The sequence below is a fragment of the Cryptotermes secundus genome, unplaced genomic scaffold (genome assembly GCF_002891405.2).
Source record: "Cryptotermes secundus unplaced genomic scaffold, Csec_1.0 scaffold279, whole genome shotgun sequence".
In the NCBI taxonomy this organism is placed as follows: domain Eukaryota; kingdom Metazoa; phylum Arthropoda; class Insecta; order Blattodea; family Kalotermitidae; genus Cryptotermes; species Cryptotermes secundus.
The window spans coordinates 216,753-233,393 of NW_019726227.1; the positions used below are offsets into that span (position 1 = coordinate 216,753).

The following is a 16,641-nucleotide window of genomic DNA, read 5'->3' on the forward strand; positions in this document are numbered from 1 at the left end:
TGGCTGACCAAACCGTCTACCAATCGCTGTACTGACTGTGCAACATTGGCTCAGTCTGACACTGCATTCAGTTTGAAGCTGTTTCATTGCCTGATAAATGAGGCAATATCTGCATACTCAGCACGAGGGACTATGCAGCCGCGAGGTATTCCCATGTATTACCGTGGCATTCCCTCAGCAACAAAAGTTCTGATTCGGGATAAGATGTATGTAGAATACTTTGCAGAGGGCCGTTACGAACCCCTGGTTTCATGTTGGCGTTACGTTAGGTCGCTATTCAGTCAGTGGGTATTTCTGTCTGCGTCTTACACGGCTTACTGCACCATGCGACCGTAAGGGTGCAGACAACCGGTTAGCACCGAGTGAAAGGTCAAAAGATGATATGGAAAGAAGCAGCGGCATATTTTGGTAGTGTCGCAATATCTGCCCTTCGGGCCTGGGGAAATACGCAGTCAGGAGAGCGAGGGGTAACGAACCCGGGACCGCCTTGGTGTGCTGTTACGTAACGCGACTGGGCAAGCCGTGGTAAGGGCCAGACGGAGGACAACTGCGGCCAGTGGAGCAAGTGTTGGGTGATGTTCGGCTGTGTCCTCGTTTTTTCCCGGGACTGCACGGCTACCAGGGCCGGCCCGATCTGCTCATAAGGCAGGAAGACCGAACAGACACAAGGTAAGTTGTGTCAGCTTTTTCAAGCCTGAAATTAATTTAAATTGAGTTACGTCACATAAAAGGGACTGCTTCTTCATTGCAAACATCAACTGGTTTAAGGAAATAATCGCTGTAACTGCGAGAATCACATGAAACTGTGAGTAAAACGGAAAACCTTTTAATGCTAATGCAAGTACCACTGTACATTAAAATGTTAATAACACTTAACGTCCTTACTCCGTAAGAAGTGAAATTCCGGGTGAGAAAGGGAGCCCCTAACTTAATGCCCGAGGATGTGACAATGTGCTGCGTGATGAGTGGTTTCGCACACCGCAGGGGACGGCGGTAGGTGAGTATCGAACAATGCTGGAATCACGATTGCCTAGCAGGGGATAAACTGAAAGGGGAAACACTTGAGGCAAGAAACCCGCTCCAATGCCATGTCGTCCATCTCTAAGCAGACTGAACCTGAGGCTGGCTCCACAGTCAGTATCTTCGCCTAACTCTTTGAGCTGTCTGGCATCGACTCCCGACACAAAACGAAATGCTCCGTTCACACCGGCTCTGGGGTTCGAACAGTCCCTTGGCGAATGAACACGGGGGCTAAAGCGGACAGAATGTGGAAGTGACCAATTCATCCCCTATGTAGCGATTTCATGACATGGGGTTAGGTACAAAAACAATCTTCCTTTATACCTATTATTATTATTATTACTGCTACTGTTCTTGTTGTTACTATTGCGATCCTGGCAATGGCTCTTTCCCGAGGAGCACCCCCCCCCCTCCCAATGGTCAAGGTGTGCAAGTAGCCATGCATTTAGGCCTCAAGCAATTATCCGTCGCCGGTCGAGAGGAAAAGCGACAGAGGTTCGGCTCTCTGCAATGAATGCTGGGATCTGAATGCGTTCCAAATGAGTCCCCGATAGGGAGGTATACCTATAGCATGCCTCCGTCCGGCCACGTGATTAATTTCATAGACAGTTATAAAAGGTGTTCCTGCTGCAGCAGTGTACAGTTGCTGCCAGTTGAACGGGCGGAGTTTTGTGTCTTCTCTACGAATACAACACGGAACACATTCTACAAGAACACACAAATCGAAACACGATCCACATTTTTCATGTCGCATAAAACGTCGATCATTTCTAACAAACTCGGTTCACAGCACGAGATTTTATTACACACAAGTCGAAGCATGAAACGTTTATTTGAATCTTCTAGCGATATGGCGAATATTCAAGGAAAAACAACGGTAGATAGGCAGGCGTCTATACACTGCGATGTCTGTAATGTTGACATCTGAATCAAATTCACAGTTAATTAACACTAAGGAGGAATGTATGCACCTGATATTATAAATATGATAATGGCTTGTCGACTCCTGCGGAAAACTCGAGGGAACAGATCGGCAGTCCAGGCACAACTGCAGGGCACTCTGACACTAACGCCAATAACATCACAGCACTCAGGAGTATGAATAAAATACAAAACCACATAATAAAACGGTGATACAGTAAGGATAACGTGGCCTCTGCTGACGCCTAGACTTCTGCCTCAAGGAATAATTTTGTGAACGTAATTGAGAACAAAATTCTAGCTAAGTTTCTGTGGCAATCATGAAACTAGACAGGTGTTCATATGAGACCCATAGTAAAATCCGTAGGAGTAAATATTTGTTCTTTGCGTCTCCTGTTCAGAATGGTCTAAAACATGGAGATGCTTTAACCCCATTGCTTTTAAACTATGCATTAGAATACGCCATTAGGAAGTTACAAAAAATACCAAGTGGGACTGAAACCGAATAGGATACATCTTCTTCTGGCCTACGCTGGTTATGTTAATCTACAGGGGGCTAACATAAATACCATAAAGAAAGAAAGAAAGAAAGAAAGAACGAAAGAAAGAAAGAAAGAAAGAAAGAAAGCAAGCAGAAGCTCTGTTACACACAAGTTTGGAAGTAAACACGGTGAGAACTAAATACATGTTGATGTCCCGTCACCATAATGCAGGCCAACAAATCCTTCGAAAATGCAGCAGAGTTCAAACACTCGTATTTGGGGACGACAGTAACATATAAAGATATGATTAATGGGGAACTTAAGTGTACATTAAATTCGCCGTAACGCTTGCTACCGGTCAGTTCAAAACCTTCTGTCTTCCAGTCAGGTGTCCCAAAACGTAAGCTAACTACAGTATACGAAATTTTCTTCCCGTAGTTTTGTACGGGTCACATGGTAAGAACATAGACTGAGGGCGCTAAGGGGAATATTTGGGCCCAAGAGGAGACATAGAAGGTGGGTGGTGAAAACTGCATGAGGAGCTTCACAACTTTTAATTGTTTCTATGAACTTGGTATTATGAAGCAGGAGCATTAGATGGACAGGGAACGTAACTTTAATGGGAGAGTAGAGAAATGTATACAAGGCGGTGGTAGGAAAGAAACAAAGAAATTCATTAGGAAGACATCTTTTGAATAAAAATGGCAGACGGCTGGATGCTTCAAGCTTCACAGTGACAACGCGCCCGCACAAACAGCACTGTCAGTTCGGAAATAATTGGCGAAAAAGTGCAGTCCTGTTCCGCAGGCTCATTCTCTAGATTCGTCATCTGGTTCCTAAAATTCAAATCTTGTCAATCACGTGACAGCGTTCAGAAGCCTGTAAAGGACTCCACCAGAATATACCAGAAGACGACTTCCAATCCTGCTTAGGAGGCGTGGGAAACTCATTGAACTAAGTGACTTGCATCGGAGGGATGCTATTTTGAAATGGGCAATGTTCATTTAGACGAATAACTTAATAAATTGTTTTGTACAAATTTAATCTGATTGGTTTGTCAACACAGGGTCTCCTTACAAGATTGCAATTTGTTGCAGATGATGAGCCTCAAAATCATCTTCAAGGCGGTGATCTTTCATTTCACGATTGTCGTCACGGCGATTGAGACGAACACGGTCACTTTGAGTGCACCTGCGACCACAGCGAAGTCGCTGACAGGTGCGACTGGAGATGATTATGAAGACATCATGACTACAAATTTTACACAGACCCTCACGTATGTGGACAACGTGAACAAATTAAACATAAGTTCACAAGATTTCGTATCTGCATTTGACCTATCAAGTTATCAAAACAACTGCACACAAACTTATGAGAATGTAGACGAATATCAGTACATTTCGTACAGTGGACAATTTCCTGAACAGTTGGCGGGGCTGGCCTCGGAGCTGCGCGACGAATTTCATGCACTCATAACAACTGCCATGCTTTTCACTTGCAGCAACAATGAAACTACAGGACTTGACGTCATCAATATGTCGCGAGCATACGTGGAGAAATGCAAGGAATTTGTCGAGGAACTTAACGGCAGAATGCTTGATCAAAACACAACAGAAATGCAAGAACTGAGCATTCTTGATCCAGAATTATATGGGACAAGCATAGGACATGCTCAGTCTGTGATGAGAGTCGTTGAACGCTTGATAGAAATGATAACAGACGAAGAAAAAACTGATGCACTGAATCGAATAATTTACCAAATTCATGAAGAAATGCACTTTTGCAACGAAACTTTAGCGTGGGACGGCATTGTCAGGGCGTTTATGGAAATGAAGAACTTTCTGATGACTCGTTTGGAGAGGGCAGAGAACCTGTCGGAATATTTTGAAGCAAACGTGTTCCTAAATGGCATCGTACCCAACCATACTGCACGCTTCCTTGACGTACTTTACTGGAGAGACGAAGTAAAGGCAGCAGAGGGGACGATACACAGGTATGAGGGATACCGCTCTAAAGCGCAGGGAAATCAGATTATAATCAAGTCGAAGCGTATTATCACCGTGATTGTTTTTGCCGTTGGTATAACGGGAAATGGACTGCTGCTAATGATCTTCATCAGGCACAAAGAAACTCGGACACTTCCAAACTCCATGCTGATAAACTTGACTGTTGTGGACTGTGTATCACTGGTTGTAAACCTGATTCTGGAATACGCACGTGTAACCACGTGCTGGTCATTTGGTCTGTTGGTCTGTAAGCTCTACTACTTGCTTCGTTACGTGTTAATCGGTGTTAGCACTTATTCCGTGGTGATGATAAGTGTTCAGAGGTTCATGGCCGTCGCACAAACGTCTTCAACAAGCAAGTGTTACTTGGGCAAGAAAACAAAGTACGTCCACATAGCAATCGTGTGGGGACTGGGCTTCGTTCTGTCCGTGCCCCACAGTGTTGTTGCTAACCTTAACAGAGGACTTTGTTACGAGCTTTCGTTTGAAAACTACGGTCCTGTGAGTACATCTGACCTCGTGATGGTGTGTCTGATCCCTGTGATCACTGTTGCCGTGTTCTCAGGGTTGACAGCGGCTCGGATAAGGAGAAGTGTTCGTAACATCCCTGGTGAGGGGACGGGGCTGAAGCACACGAGACACAATCGTATGGTGTCCTCCAGCATTCTGGTTGCACTTGTGGTTTTATTCGTAGTCAGTTACACCCCGGATTTCCTGTACAAGTTTCTAATCACTGAGGTCCACATTCAGACCACTGATTGGGACTTCAATACGCTTAACTTGGTCACGTATTATCTCCGATTCGTGAACTGCTGTTTGAATCCGTTGGTTTTGTTTGTGATGAGCAAACGATACAGAACTTACATTAAGAGAGACGCTTTCTGTGGAGACAGGAAGGCACAGCCGGGAAGTAAAAGTGAAATCACCACGGAAACTTCACTACAAACACATCTCTGATTTCTAATTCTCTGCTTCCATAAATGGCCAAATAGTAAGGTCATGCACCCCCTCCGTATTCGGCCTATACGCTTAAGTACGTTTTAAAAACAATAATCGCAAGTAAAGTATTCCCGATGGAATACTGTCCAGTAAATGAGTGATTACAGACGGAGTTGGGATTGGTAACTGGATTTAATGGACACTTCTGACACGCAATTCATGATTATATTTTCTCAAATCACTGTTACACGCAGACTAAGGCCGCTTTCAGACAAGACACACGGTGGCTTGCGACTAGTGTCTGGGACACAGCCACTCAACGCCACAACACGCACACTTAGTGGCTCTGACGTCAGAACCCCACATTAATGTTTCCTTCAGTCATTCAGATGGAGGTATCAAAATGTTCATCCACCATTTCATCAATGACGCTAGACTCTGTATGTCCCGTCTAAACGCTAGCATACAACTCAATACACTTCGAGTGGCCAGACCACAAGTCAGTGTCTCGGCCACCGAAGGGGAAAGACACAGCTGCGACACAGTGTCTTGGACGTGGGACACTGAGACGCTTGTGTGAAGGCTAGTATTCACGCTAGTGTATCTGCAGCCGCTGGATACTGTGTCTTGTCTGAAGGCGGCCTAATGTTCTCAGTCACGTTGCTTGATAATGGCTTCCAAAGGCGGACGTTCCTCTGTTTCCGGGTTCACGTCCTCGCCGGTTGGAGACCATCTCACACTGATCTCAGTCTGACCGCTGGCATTTCCTTCTGCTGCTAGCTTCTGGGCTGTACTAACTGGCTTCCAAAGGCCAACATCCTGCCTGCAGATTCTCTCTCAACTGGTGTCACAGTCAAGAGTCAGTTACTTTACGACTGGCGGTTCACTGCGAATCTGTTCGTCTTGGTGCCAAACTCCTTGAGGTTCACAACCAGATATAGGTATATTGGCAAGTGAACACTTGCGGTCATAGTCCTTACGTGACATCCTCTCTGTCGAGAGGGTAGGTTTATTTCTTATGAATAGTGTACGTATCGCACATAGAGTATGCTACAACGGCAACTTAGTCATTTGAACGGTTGTAAGCTTGCCGTCCGGCAAGCTTAACCTCCTCATATTTTCTATGTCTCGCTTCGCCTTCTCATACTGCGAATATGTTCCTTCTCATTACTTTGTATGACTTCTGCTTGCAGTCTGCATATTTTTTTTTATATATATAATCGTATACATATGGAAGGTTGAAAGCCGTCTTCAAATCGTGGACCTGTGTGCAACTTGGAAAATTTCTAATGATGCGGAGAACCTTGCTTTCTGTATGCGCTATAATTTCAAGAGGTAGGGTTCTGCCGCTAATTCCCAGGCAGTGCAAGGATAGGTCATTTCTGACCTAATCAATGCTTTATGAAGGGATAGTTTAATGTTGGCGCTTAGACCTTCACTTCTGAATTAGGAGTATATTCTAATAAATGTTCCGAAGGCCTTCAGTTCAGTCAATTCCATGTGCAGTCTCCATGTAATCCTCTTATCGAAGATTACACCGAGATATTTTACATTATTGTCGAAGGGGATTTTTCGTCCACTCAATGTAAGATGAGCCTCAGGAGGCCCAAGTCTAAGAGAAAAGTAGATAAATGGCTTGAGTCATATCCTCACTTATTCTTATGTTCCATCGCTTACACCACATCTCAATAGCACTGAAACCTCGCTATAGCTATACAGGGTAATTCATAAGTCCCTCCGGAAACCCAGACAATGATTTAGAATCACAGTACCCCTCTATTTGGACTACAGAGTGATTCTAAATTATTGTCGGTATTTCCGGAGGGACTTATATACCCTGTACAGGTGTCATCAGCGAAGAGTTCTAGAAAGACCTGCACAATGTGGGGGATAGGACGGAACCTTGTGACACCCTTGCTTGTAAATCCCGTAATGTAGATATTTCACCTTCGAATGAGATTCTGAATTTTCTGAGAAGGAAAAGGGCTAATACGCTTGTGGCATAGAGCCTCGGCACGGACCCTACAAAAAACACCGCATCCAACAGTCTTCTAGCGTTAGGCAATCACGTGACGCTTACTGAGCCATTGCCTAGCAACGAATATGATTACTGAGCTGTTCAATAGCAATGGCTGTATATAATGGCTTCACAATTCTGGTTTTCAGCAGATATTTCACAATAAAAATATTAGTAACGTTAGGAATTATCGATAAAGGACGTTATGCAGTGTGACAACTACAATACGAAGGTCACTTCTACTGCAAAACAAATTAACATCTTGTAACTAAAATGATGTATTCGGAAGTTAATACTTTGTTTACTCCGCATGGGGATGTGTGTTCATACTCATTTTTACACCACAACTTGAAAACGTATTTCGATTAAGTTTGGTAAGCACCATTGCAAAAAGTCGACTGCCGAATTTGACTTTTTTGCGAAGAAGTCCACTAATGAAATGTCAGTTATGAAATGTAAGTAACAGTGTAATATCTCTACTGCCAAGTTCCACTGTCATGTATAAATATTCTGCAATAAATGAATACAAAGAAGTGCTCATCAGTGCAAAGGCCAGTCGATTTATAACGTTTAGGCAAATAACTTTGCTTTTTTTATTGCTAGTGGGGTGGGACTAAGTCCCTTGTACTGAGGCCACTTCTGGCCTTTTGTAACAGCCCCAGATGATAGGTGAGGGTGATTGTGGAGCAATTGGTGGAATGAAGATTGGCAGGGTAACCGAAGTACTCGGAGAAAACCTGCCCCAGCGCCACTTTGTCCACCACAAATCCCACTTGACCAGACCCGGGATCGAACCCGGGCAGCCGCGTTGGGAAGCCAGCGACTAACCGCTTGAGCTATGACGCGGCCCAAATAACTTGCTTACTGTTAGACAGACAAAGCATATATATATACACCGAGTGAACAAAATGTCACATGTGGTGCAAATAGCAGCCACTGAACTTAAGGGGCGCGTTATTACGGTAAGTAGCGGCTCATCAGTCCACAACTCAAGGAACACACAGCTCTGACTTGGGAATGTCAAAGGAAGAATCCACAATGACACCGGCTCACCTTCAGACCGGTCCGGCTAGACCAAGGGCACCTTCTCATCCGCAATGCCACGCCGCAGGGTCCGGGAACGGGTTCTGTGGCTGCCTAACCGCGCCGCGCCGAGCAACAGCCTCTGGACATATCTCATGAACCTGCTTCAGCTTATCTTTTCGCGTATTCACAAGGAGTACAAAATGAAATGCGTCTACATGCTTAGCATTGTCCGTCTGTCTGTCCTTACGTAACAACTCAGGCGCCTCCGAACGGATTTTCAGGAAGTTCAGTGAAGAGGAGTTTAATAAAAATTGTAGAAACATTCCAACTTTTCTGCTGTTATTGGACAAGAATGGCGAACAGTAATCCTCGCATTACCGCAGCGAGAACCCAATATGTCTCTCGAAACCAGGTAGACAAGAAAGCTGGGCCTGGAGAAAATTGGTATGGCTACAGGGGGCAGAGGAGGAGTGGAACCACAGGTCTGAATGAATTACCAGAACTGTGAAAAGAATATAAAGGGTTGAATGCAAACATTTCAGTATGTAATTCATGGTGGAAATGCAACTAAACTGTCTGGATACAGTGTCTGTGTTTCAGTTCTTATACACACTGTACTAATGGACTAGCCGCTCCCAACTGGATGGGTATGTGTGGCTCATCAGCTACACTTCACCTGTCACTGTTCCAGGCATTCAACACTACACCACTGGATACACTGGTGTTTACTTGACAGATGAGAAAACAGTACTTGCACAATCAGCAATAATGAATAGAAACTAATCTCATCTAAGATTTAAAAAGAAACACTGAATAAACGGCCAAAGATGAAATGAAAGAAGGCATGCAGGAAAAAGTAGGGCAAATTGGACAGTTAGCACGGGAAATTTATGTGGGCAAGAAAATGGGAAGGGTTTCGTAAAACGAGAAAACCGAGACTGTCCCTGATGACAATGAGACATTCAAAGGACTAAAGCAAAATGAAACAAGTAGTTTCAAAATAGCAAACTCAGAAAAAACTATGAATGTGTATGTCAATTAAAATTATGACATGTTATGGTGAAGTGTCACTGTACATGTACAACGTTCCATGAGTATGAATATCTTTTGGTAGATGCAAGCATGTGAGGAAACTCTTACAGCACTTAGAATAATGGTAACACTTACTAGTATTCATCAAGAAGAAAAAAATCTACTACAAATTTCACATGTGTGCGGTATTTCTTCTGCTTAATTCTTGCAGGCTTCTTAATCTGACAAAACTTGGAAAACTTTTCCACCCATAATCATTCCCTCTGTTATGAAGAAAAACACGATTCTTCAAATTACATTAGAAAACAGTAAACTAAATTTGGCAGGAGTAGAGATCACGGATACTGATTGAAAAGGCAAAGCATTTGCTACTTACATGAAGCAATATTGTCTGGCCCCGGTATTTTTGTTGTTGTGTATATATTGTATAATACAGGGCATAATCCCTGCAGTTACATAAACGTCATTAATTACTGCGCAATGCCAGGTCCCTGTACAAGTGCATTGTTTTATTTCAGAAATACTTAAAAGGTCAACGATCTTAACTTAAACTCAGATCTAGTAAGCAGTGATTGAAGTCAAATGTAAATTTCCTTTAGGCTTTTCCAATCATTCTGTTTCCTTTGTGTAGCCTAATAATCAGCCACAGGGAATAACAAAATAAAAAATTAAAGATTCATATACCCCAACTTTTGACAAGGTCTTGGCTTTTGAATTTATTAGGTTAATTCTTTCTAGCATACAGGGCTACAGAAACTGTGTTGGAGACCCTTCAGAAACAGTGCATTTCCATACACAGCGCACTGATGGACAAGTCACTGCCATCTGGATGGTTGCCTCCGGCTCACGGCTAACCTATCGCCGTCCTAAGTACAGATATTCAGCACACTATTGGATACACACTTTTTCATTGTCTTGAAGAAGACAGTACTTACTTGCAGGAACAGGTACAATGGATGAAAATAAGACTCACCTCAGTGTTAAATAAACAAGGCTAAAGATCATACGAAGAAAGATGCACAGAAAAGTAGGTCAGGTGGGACACAGATGTCTAGGGCTACTTAAGGGAGGGTAAGAATGGAAAAAGTTTTGTATGGTGTGCCAAGCTGGATATATGTAATGGATCACAACAACATATTGAGAAGAGAAAGAAAATGAAACAAAGATTGAAAAGGACCAAGTCAGAGATAACTACAACAATCAGTACAATCATAAGGCTTATTCTTTAAGAAAATAAAGAATCTACTTCAAATTTGACACATGTATGTGTAAATCTTCAGTTGAATTTCTTCCTCCTACATGATGCCTAAGCAACCAAAAGTTTGGAAACTCTTTTTCACTAGAAACTTTATACATACCTTCTCACTGGGTAACCAAATAATCAATGGCTATTCAAATTACACAGTAATGATACTACAAAGTGCATTCAACATGTGTAAGACTTTTCTCCAGCAAATGTACCCATAATTCGTTCAACAAGCGTACTGCATGCTCCATAAACAGGCATATGGCCTTGCACCGGAATGTATGTAGAAATGTTAAATGGGGATTACAGGTGTAAGAGCAGCTGCATGATCTCACAACCATAAGAATTTTCTCCGGTGCAGGTGCTCGATTCAAGGAAATGACCTTTACTGAGAAGTACACATATACAATTCCTCCTTGACATGAGCAAACAGTATGCAATTCTCTCACAATACAAACTCCTCTCTATGGCGTGTAAGGATTTTCATGTGTCATTTAAAATATTTTGGACCAGAAAAACTTTTATTACAAATTCTATTAGAAAATGGTAGCTTCTGGCTCAAGAGTTCATACAATCCTTTGATTTTCATGGTATGCTTTTCACATTTGACTTTTCTGAATGTTTGGAAGGACCAGCACATGGAAGGTTCAGCTTACCTCTCCTCTCCTCCATGTTTATGAGTTCCTCTTGCATCTTATGAAGTTTCCTTCTTTTTGCCTCCTCTGAAGATGCTGGAGCATCTACTCAATGGATTCACCTAAGGGAATACAAATCCATTTGCTTGCTTTGAGAAGTACAACATGCTTTCCCAATTTTAAGCCATTTTGAACAGGTACGGAGAACTATATTTACTTGGAATTTAGCAGTATAAACTATGCTATATGAACCAAACAGTAATGAAGGGAAAATATATTACTTTCTTTTCATTTCCACTGTCCTGAGATGGCGAATCAATTTATCAGGATCACTAACTTTCCAAAGCCTACATGGTTTAATAAAAGGTATTTATTAAAAAAAGTCAAGAATTCTTCAAATAACAAGTATAATTGCTGTGAATATGGCTGTATTGGTATACCTAAAAATATTCACTTCAGAGAACCATCATCTCTTAGTATACACACATTTTGTGTAACCATGCCTGCATCTGTATATTATATTGGGTTGAGATGAGCTGACTTGGCTTCACAGCAGCAATAAATATTACAAAGTTGTAACACCAAATTTTCAAATAAATCAGATGTTCTGCTCACCTCAGTTTCATTCTTTATGGAAGAAAAGTGAATGGCACGGGTTTTTCTTCCAATAATCTGTATCACATATCTGAATCAGGTTCCACTTTGATTATTCCATGTTCTGCAAAAAAAAAAATATATTATTATACAAACCTGATTAAAATTATCTGACTTCATCTTCATCCATTCACATGGCGCATAAAACTTAACAATATTTTCTAAACATTTTTCTTGGTACTTCTAGTGCATCACTGACCTTGAAAAGCGTTTATTACATTCAAATCTGATATTGAGAAGTTATTAACAGTAAAAATTATTTTACCTTCTGCTTTGTTATGAACTCATCACATTAAGACACATCACAATAAAGATTTTTACAAGGTCTACATTTTATCATGTAACAATATTTTTTTACAGTGAGACATTTTATGGAAAACCGGGACTAAAAATGCAGGAAGGATTACAGTGAATAGATAGTAGGAGTGAAAATTACATTCAGGTTACATCTGTAAACCTGTAAGGCAATAACAGACAAGCATACAGTCACCAACATGACTTACTTTGCATACAAAGTCTATGATGTGCAAGGTGGCTATAACCAATAAATTATTAAAGACACAGAGCTGGATATTTCAATAGGGTGAACGACAGGCAAAACATGAAGTTCACACTTCCATACAGTGTCAGCTTCAACATGACCCGAAATCCAGCAAAATGGAAGCAGGCGTAAAATTGTTAACCGACCATGAGCAGAAAATTCACCAAACGTCAGAGAATTTCAAAATCAAAACGGTATTTCATGACATACATATAGCTGCATTACTCTTCAAAATTAATTCATAACTTGCTTTGAAGACATTACATATTGACCTTTCTAGTTCATATCTGGAATTTCTGGGGCTCAAAGCCGACTTCATGCTGCAGAGAACAGAGACATGTCTGGCTCCTACAGGGAACTGAACCGATTCATTGGCTGACCAAACCGTCTACCAATCGCTGTACTGACTGTGCAACATTGGCTCAGTCTGACACTGCATTCAGTTTGAAGCAGTTTCATTGCCTGATAAATGAGGCAATATCTGCATACTCAGCGCGAGGGACTATGCGGCCGCGAAGTATTCCTATGTATTACCGTGGCATTCCCTCAGCAACAAAAGTTCTGATTCGGGATAAGGCTGCAGAGGGCTGTTACGAACCTCTGGTTTCATGTTGGCGTTACGTTGGGTCGTTATTCAGTCAGTTGGTATTTCTGTCTGCATCTTACACGGCTTACTGCACCATGCGACCGTAAGGGTGCAGACAACCGGTTAGGGTCGTTATTCAGTCAGTGGGTATTTCTGTCTGCGTCTTACACGGCTTACTGCACCATGTGACCTCAAGGGCGCAGACAACCGGTTAGGGTCGTTATTCAGTCAGTGGGTATTTCTGTCTGCGTCTTACACGGCTTACTGCACCATGTGACCTCAAGGGCGCAGACAACCGGTTAGGGTCGTTATTCAGTCAGTGGGTATTTCTGTCTGCGTCTTACACGGCTTACTGCACCATGTGACCTCAAGGGCGCAGACAACCGGTTAGCACCGAGTAAAAGGTCAAAAGATGATATGGAAAGAAGCAGTGGCATATTTTGGTAGTGTCGCAACATCTGCCCTTCGGGCCTGGGGAAATACGCAGTCAGGAAAGCGAGGGGTAACGAACCCGGGACCGCCTTGGTGTGCTGTTACGTAACGCGACTGGGCAAGCCGTGGTGAGGGCCAGACGGCGGACAACTGCGGCCAGTGGAGCAAGTGCGGGGTGATGTTCGGCTGTGTCCTCGTTTTTTCCCGGGACTGCACGGCTACCAGGGCCGGCCCGATCGGCTCATAAGGCAAGAAGACTGAACAGACACAAGGTAAGTTGTGTCAGCTTTTTCAAGCCTGAAATTAATTTAAATTGAGTACGTCACAGAAAAGGGACTGCTTCTTCATTGCAAACATCAGCTGGTTTAGGGAAATAATCGCTGTAACTGCGAGAATCACATGAAACTGTGAGTAAAACGGAAAACCTTTTAATGCTAATGCAAGTACCACTGTACATTAGAATGTTAATAAAACTTAACGTCCTTACTCCGTAAGAAATCCTATGCCGTGTTAGAGATAAAGCCCCCAGTTGAAAGACGGAGGATCTGATAATGTGCTGCCTGTTCAGTGGTTTCGCACACCGCAGGGGACGGTGGTAGGTGGATATGGAGTAATGGTAGGGTGATGCACAGGGAGAACTGAAAATATAGATTTGGAGAAAAATGTGCTCCAGTGCCATTTCGTCCACCCCGAATCTCGCCTGAAAGATCTCGGGATTGATCCCGAAGCTCCGCAGGGATTAGGCGCCTAACCCTTTGAGCTAAGGGTTGGTCCACTGGCTACCTGAACATCTCAGTGAAACATTAGAACCTGGGATCGACCCACGCTACAAGCCGAAATGCTCTCCAGACCGGCTCTGTGGTTCGAATAGTCCCTTGACCAATGGACACAGGAATAAGGCGGACAGAATGTGAAACTGACCAGTTCATCCCCTATGTATCATACACATGAATGTATTTACCAGATTCCTAAAAGAAACTCTATGCTTAATAAGGAGTACCTCATGTATAATTTCACGAAGTACTGACAAACTTTCGATTTGTTGTAGATGATCAGCCTCAAAGTCATCTTCAAGGCGGTGATCTTTCATTTCACGATTGTCGTCACGGCGATTGAGACGAACACGGTCACTTTGAGTGCACCTGCGACCACAGCGAAGTCGCTGACAGGTGCGACTGGAGATGATTATGAAGACATCATGACTACAAATTTTACACAGACCCTCACGTATGTGGACAACGTGAACAAATTAAACATAAGTTCACAAGATTTCGTATCTGCATTTGACCTATCAAGTTATCAAAACAACTGCACACAAACTTATGAGAATGTAGACGAATATCAGTACATTTCGTACAGTGGACAATTTCCTGAGCAGTTGGCGGGGCTGGCCTCGGAGCTGCGCGACGAATTTCATGCACTCATAACAACTGCCATGCTTTTCACTTGCAGCAACAATGAAACTACAGGACTTGACGTCATCAATATGTCGCGAGCATACGTGGAGAAATGCAAGGAATTTGTCGAGGAACTTAACGGCAGAATGCTTGATCAAAACACAACAGAAATGCAAGAACTGAGCATTCTTGATCCAGAATTATATGGGACAAGCATAGGACATGCTCAGTCTGTGATGAGAGTCGTTGAACGCTTGATAGAAATGATAACAGACGAAGAAAAAACTGATGCACTGAATCGAATAATTTACCAAATTCATGAAGAAATGCACTTTTGCAACGAAACTTTAGCGTGGGACGGCATTGTCAGGGCGTTTATGGAAATGAAGAACTTTCTGATGACTCGTTTGGAGAGGGCAGAGAACCTGTCGGAATATTTTGAAGCAAACGTGTTCCTAAATGGCATCGTACCCAACCATACTGCACGCTTCCTTGACGTACTTTACTGGAGAGACGAAGTAAAGGCAGCAGAGGGGACGATACACAGGTATGAGGGATACCGCTCTAAAGCGCAGGGAAATCAGATTATAATCAAGTCGAAGCGTATTATCACCGTGATTGTTTTTGCCGTTGGTATAACGGGAAATGGACTGCTGCTAATGATCTTCATCAGGCACAAAGAAACTCGGACACTTCCAAACTCCATGCTGATAAACTTGACTGTTGTGGACTGTGTATCACTGGTTGTAAACCTGATTCTGGAATACGCACGTGTAACCACGTGCTGGTCATTTGGTCTGTTGGTCTGTAAGCTCTACTACTTGCTTCGTTACGTGTTAATCGGTGTTAGCACTTATTCCGTGGTGATGATAAGTGTTCAGAGGTTCATGGCCGTCGCACAAACGTCTTCAACAAGCAAGTGTTACTTGGGCAAGAAAACAAAGTACGTCCACATAGCAATCGTGTGGGGACTGGGCTTCGTTCTGTCCGTGCCCCACAGTGTTGTTGCTAACCTTAACAGAGGACTTTGTTACGAGCTTTCGTTTGAAAACTACGGTCCTGTGAGTACATCTGACCTCGTGATGGTGTGTCTGATCCCTGTGATCACTGTTGCCGTGTTCTCAGGGTTGACAGCGGCTCGGATAAGGAGAAGTGTTCGTAACATCCCTGGCGAGGGGACGGGGCTGAAGCACACAACACACCATGGTATGGTGTCCTCAAGCATTCTGGTTGCACTTGTGGTTTTATTCGTAGTCAGTTACACCCCGGATTTCCTGTACAAGTTTCTAATCACTGAGGTCCACATTCAGACCACTGATTGGGACTTCAATACGCTTAACTTGGTCACGTATTATCTCCGATTCGTGAACTGCTGTTTGAATCCGTTGGTTTTGTTTGTGATGAGCAAACGATACAGAACTTACATTAAGAGAGACGCTTTCTGTGGAGACAGGAAGGCACAGCCGGGAAGTAAAAGTGAAACCATTACGGAAACTGTATTATAAAGATGCGTGAGTTATCGTAATTCCTTGTTTGCACAAGTCAGCATACAGGTCATGCTCTTCATCTAGACAGAAAGTGATGAAATTTGTTACTGCAGAGTTGTTCAAAAACTTCTGAAAAGAATTATAAGGCATTCAAAAGGGTCTGTACGCTTAAAGTTTAAACATTGTGATCGCAAATAAAATACGAATCTAAGTAAGGTTA

General features: G+C 42.9%; 3 protein-coding genes across 4 annotated transcripts in view; 2 read left to right on the forward strand and 1 right to left on the reverse strand.

The window, feature by feature from the left end:
* LOC111863979 (neprilysin-4) overlaps window positions 1–11,922 on the reverse strand; it is a 65,875-nt gene extending 53,953 nt beyond the window's left edge. The window contains exon 1 of the mRNA XM_033751274.1: window positions 11,346–11,922. The gene's annotated coding sequence lies outside the window, so the exon portion shown is untranslated. The remainder of the gene's footprint in view (window positions 1–11,345) is intronic.
* Window positions 381–10,598, forward strand: LOC111863972. 2 transcript variants are annotated; one of them, XM_023850816.2, is made up of 3 exons: window positions 381–669; window positions 3,521–4,416; window positions 10,182–10,598. In XM_023850816.2, the coding sequence occupies exons 2-3, from the start codon at window positions 3,521–3,523 to the stop codon at window positions 10,360–10,362; spliced, it is 1,077 nt and encodes a 358-aa protein (XP_023706584.1). In that variant the 5' UTR covers window positions 381–669; the 3' UTR covers window positions 10,363–10,598. The 2 variants fall into 2 exon arrangements, with proteins under 2 accessions (XP_023706584.1, XP_023706583.1); XM_023850815.2 differs by lacking the exon at window positions 10,182–10,598 and having other exon boundaries at window positions 387–669; window positions 3,521–6,269.
* Window positions 11,923–13,120: 1,198 nt separating the features above from the next.
* LOC111863973 lies at window positions 13,121–16,641 on the forward strand. Its single transcript, XM_023850817.2, has 2 exons — window positions 13,121–13,809; window positions 14,586–16,641. Exon 2 carries the CDS (start codon window positions 14,586–14,588, stop codon window positions 16,437–16,439), a length of 1,854 nt encoding a protein of 617 aa, XP_023706585.1. The 5' UTR covers window positions 13,121–13,809; the 3' UTR covers window positions 16,440–16,641.

Excerpts from the sequence above, each read along its gene's own strand:
- LOC111863972 (XM_023850815.2), top strand. The coding sequence starts at position 3,521 with ATGATGAGCCTCAAAATCATCTTCAAGGCGGTGATCTTTCATTTCACG.
- LOC111863973 (XM_023850817.2), top strand. The coding sequence starts at position 14,586 with ATGATCAGCCTCAAAGTCATCTTCAAGGCGGTGATCTTTCATTTCACG.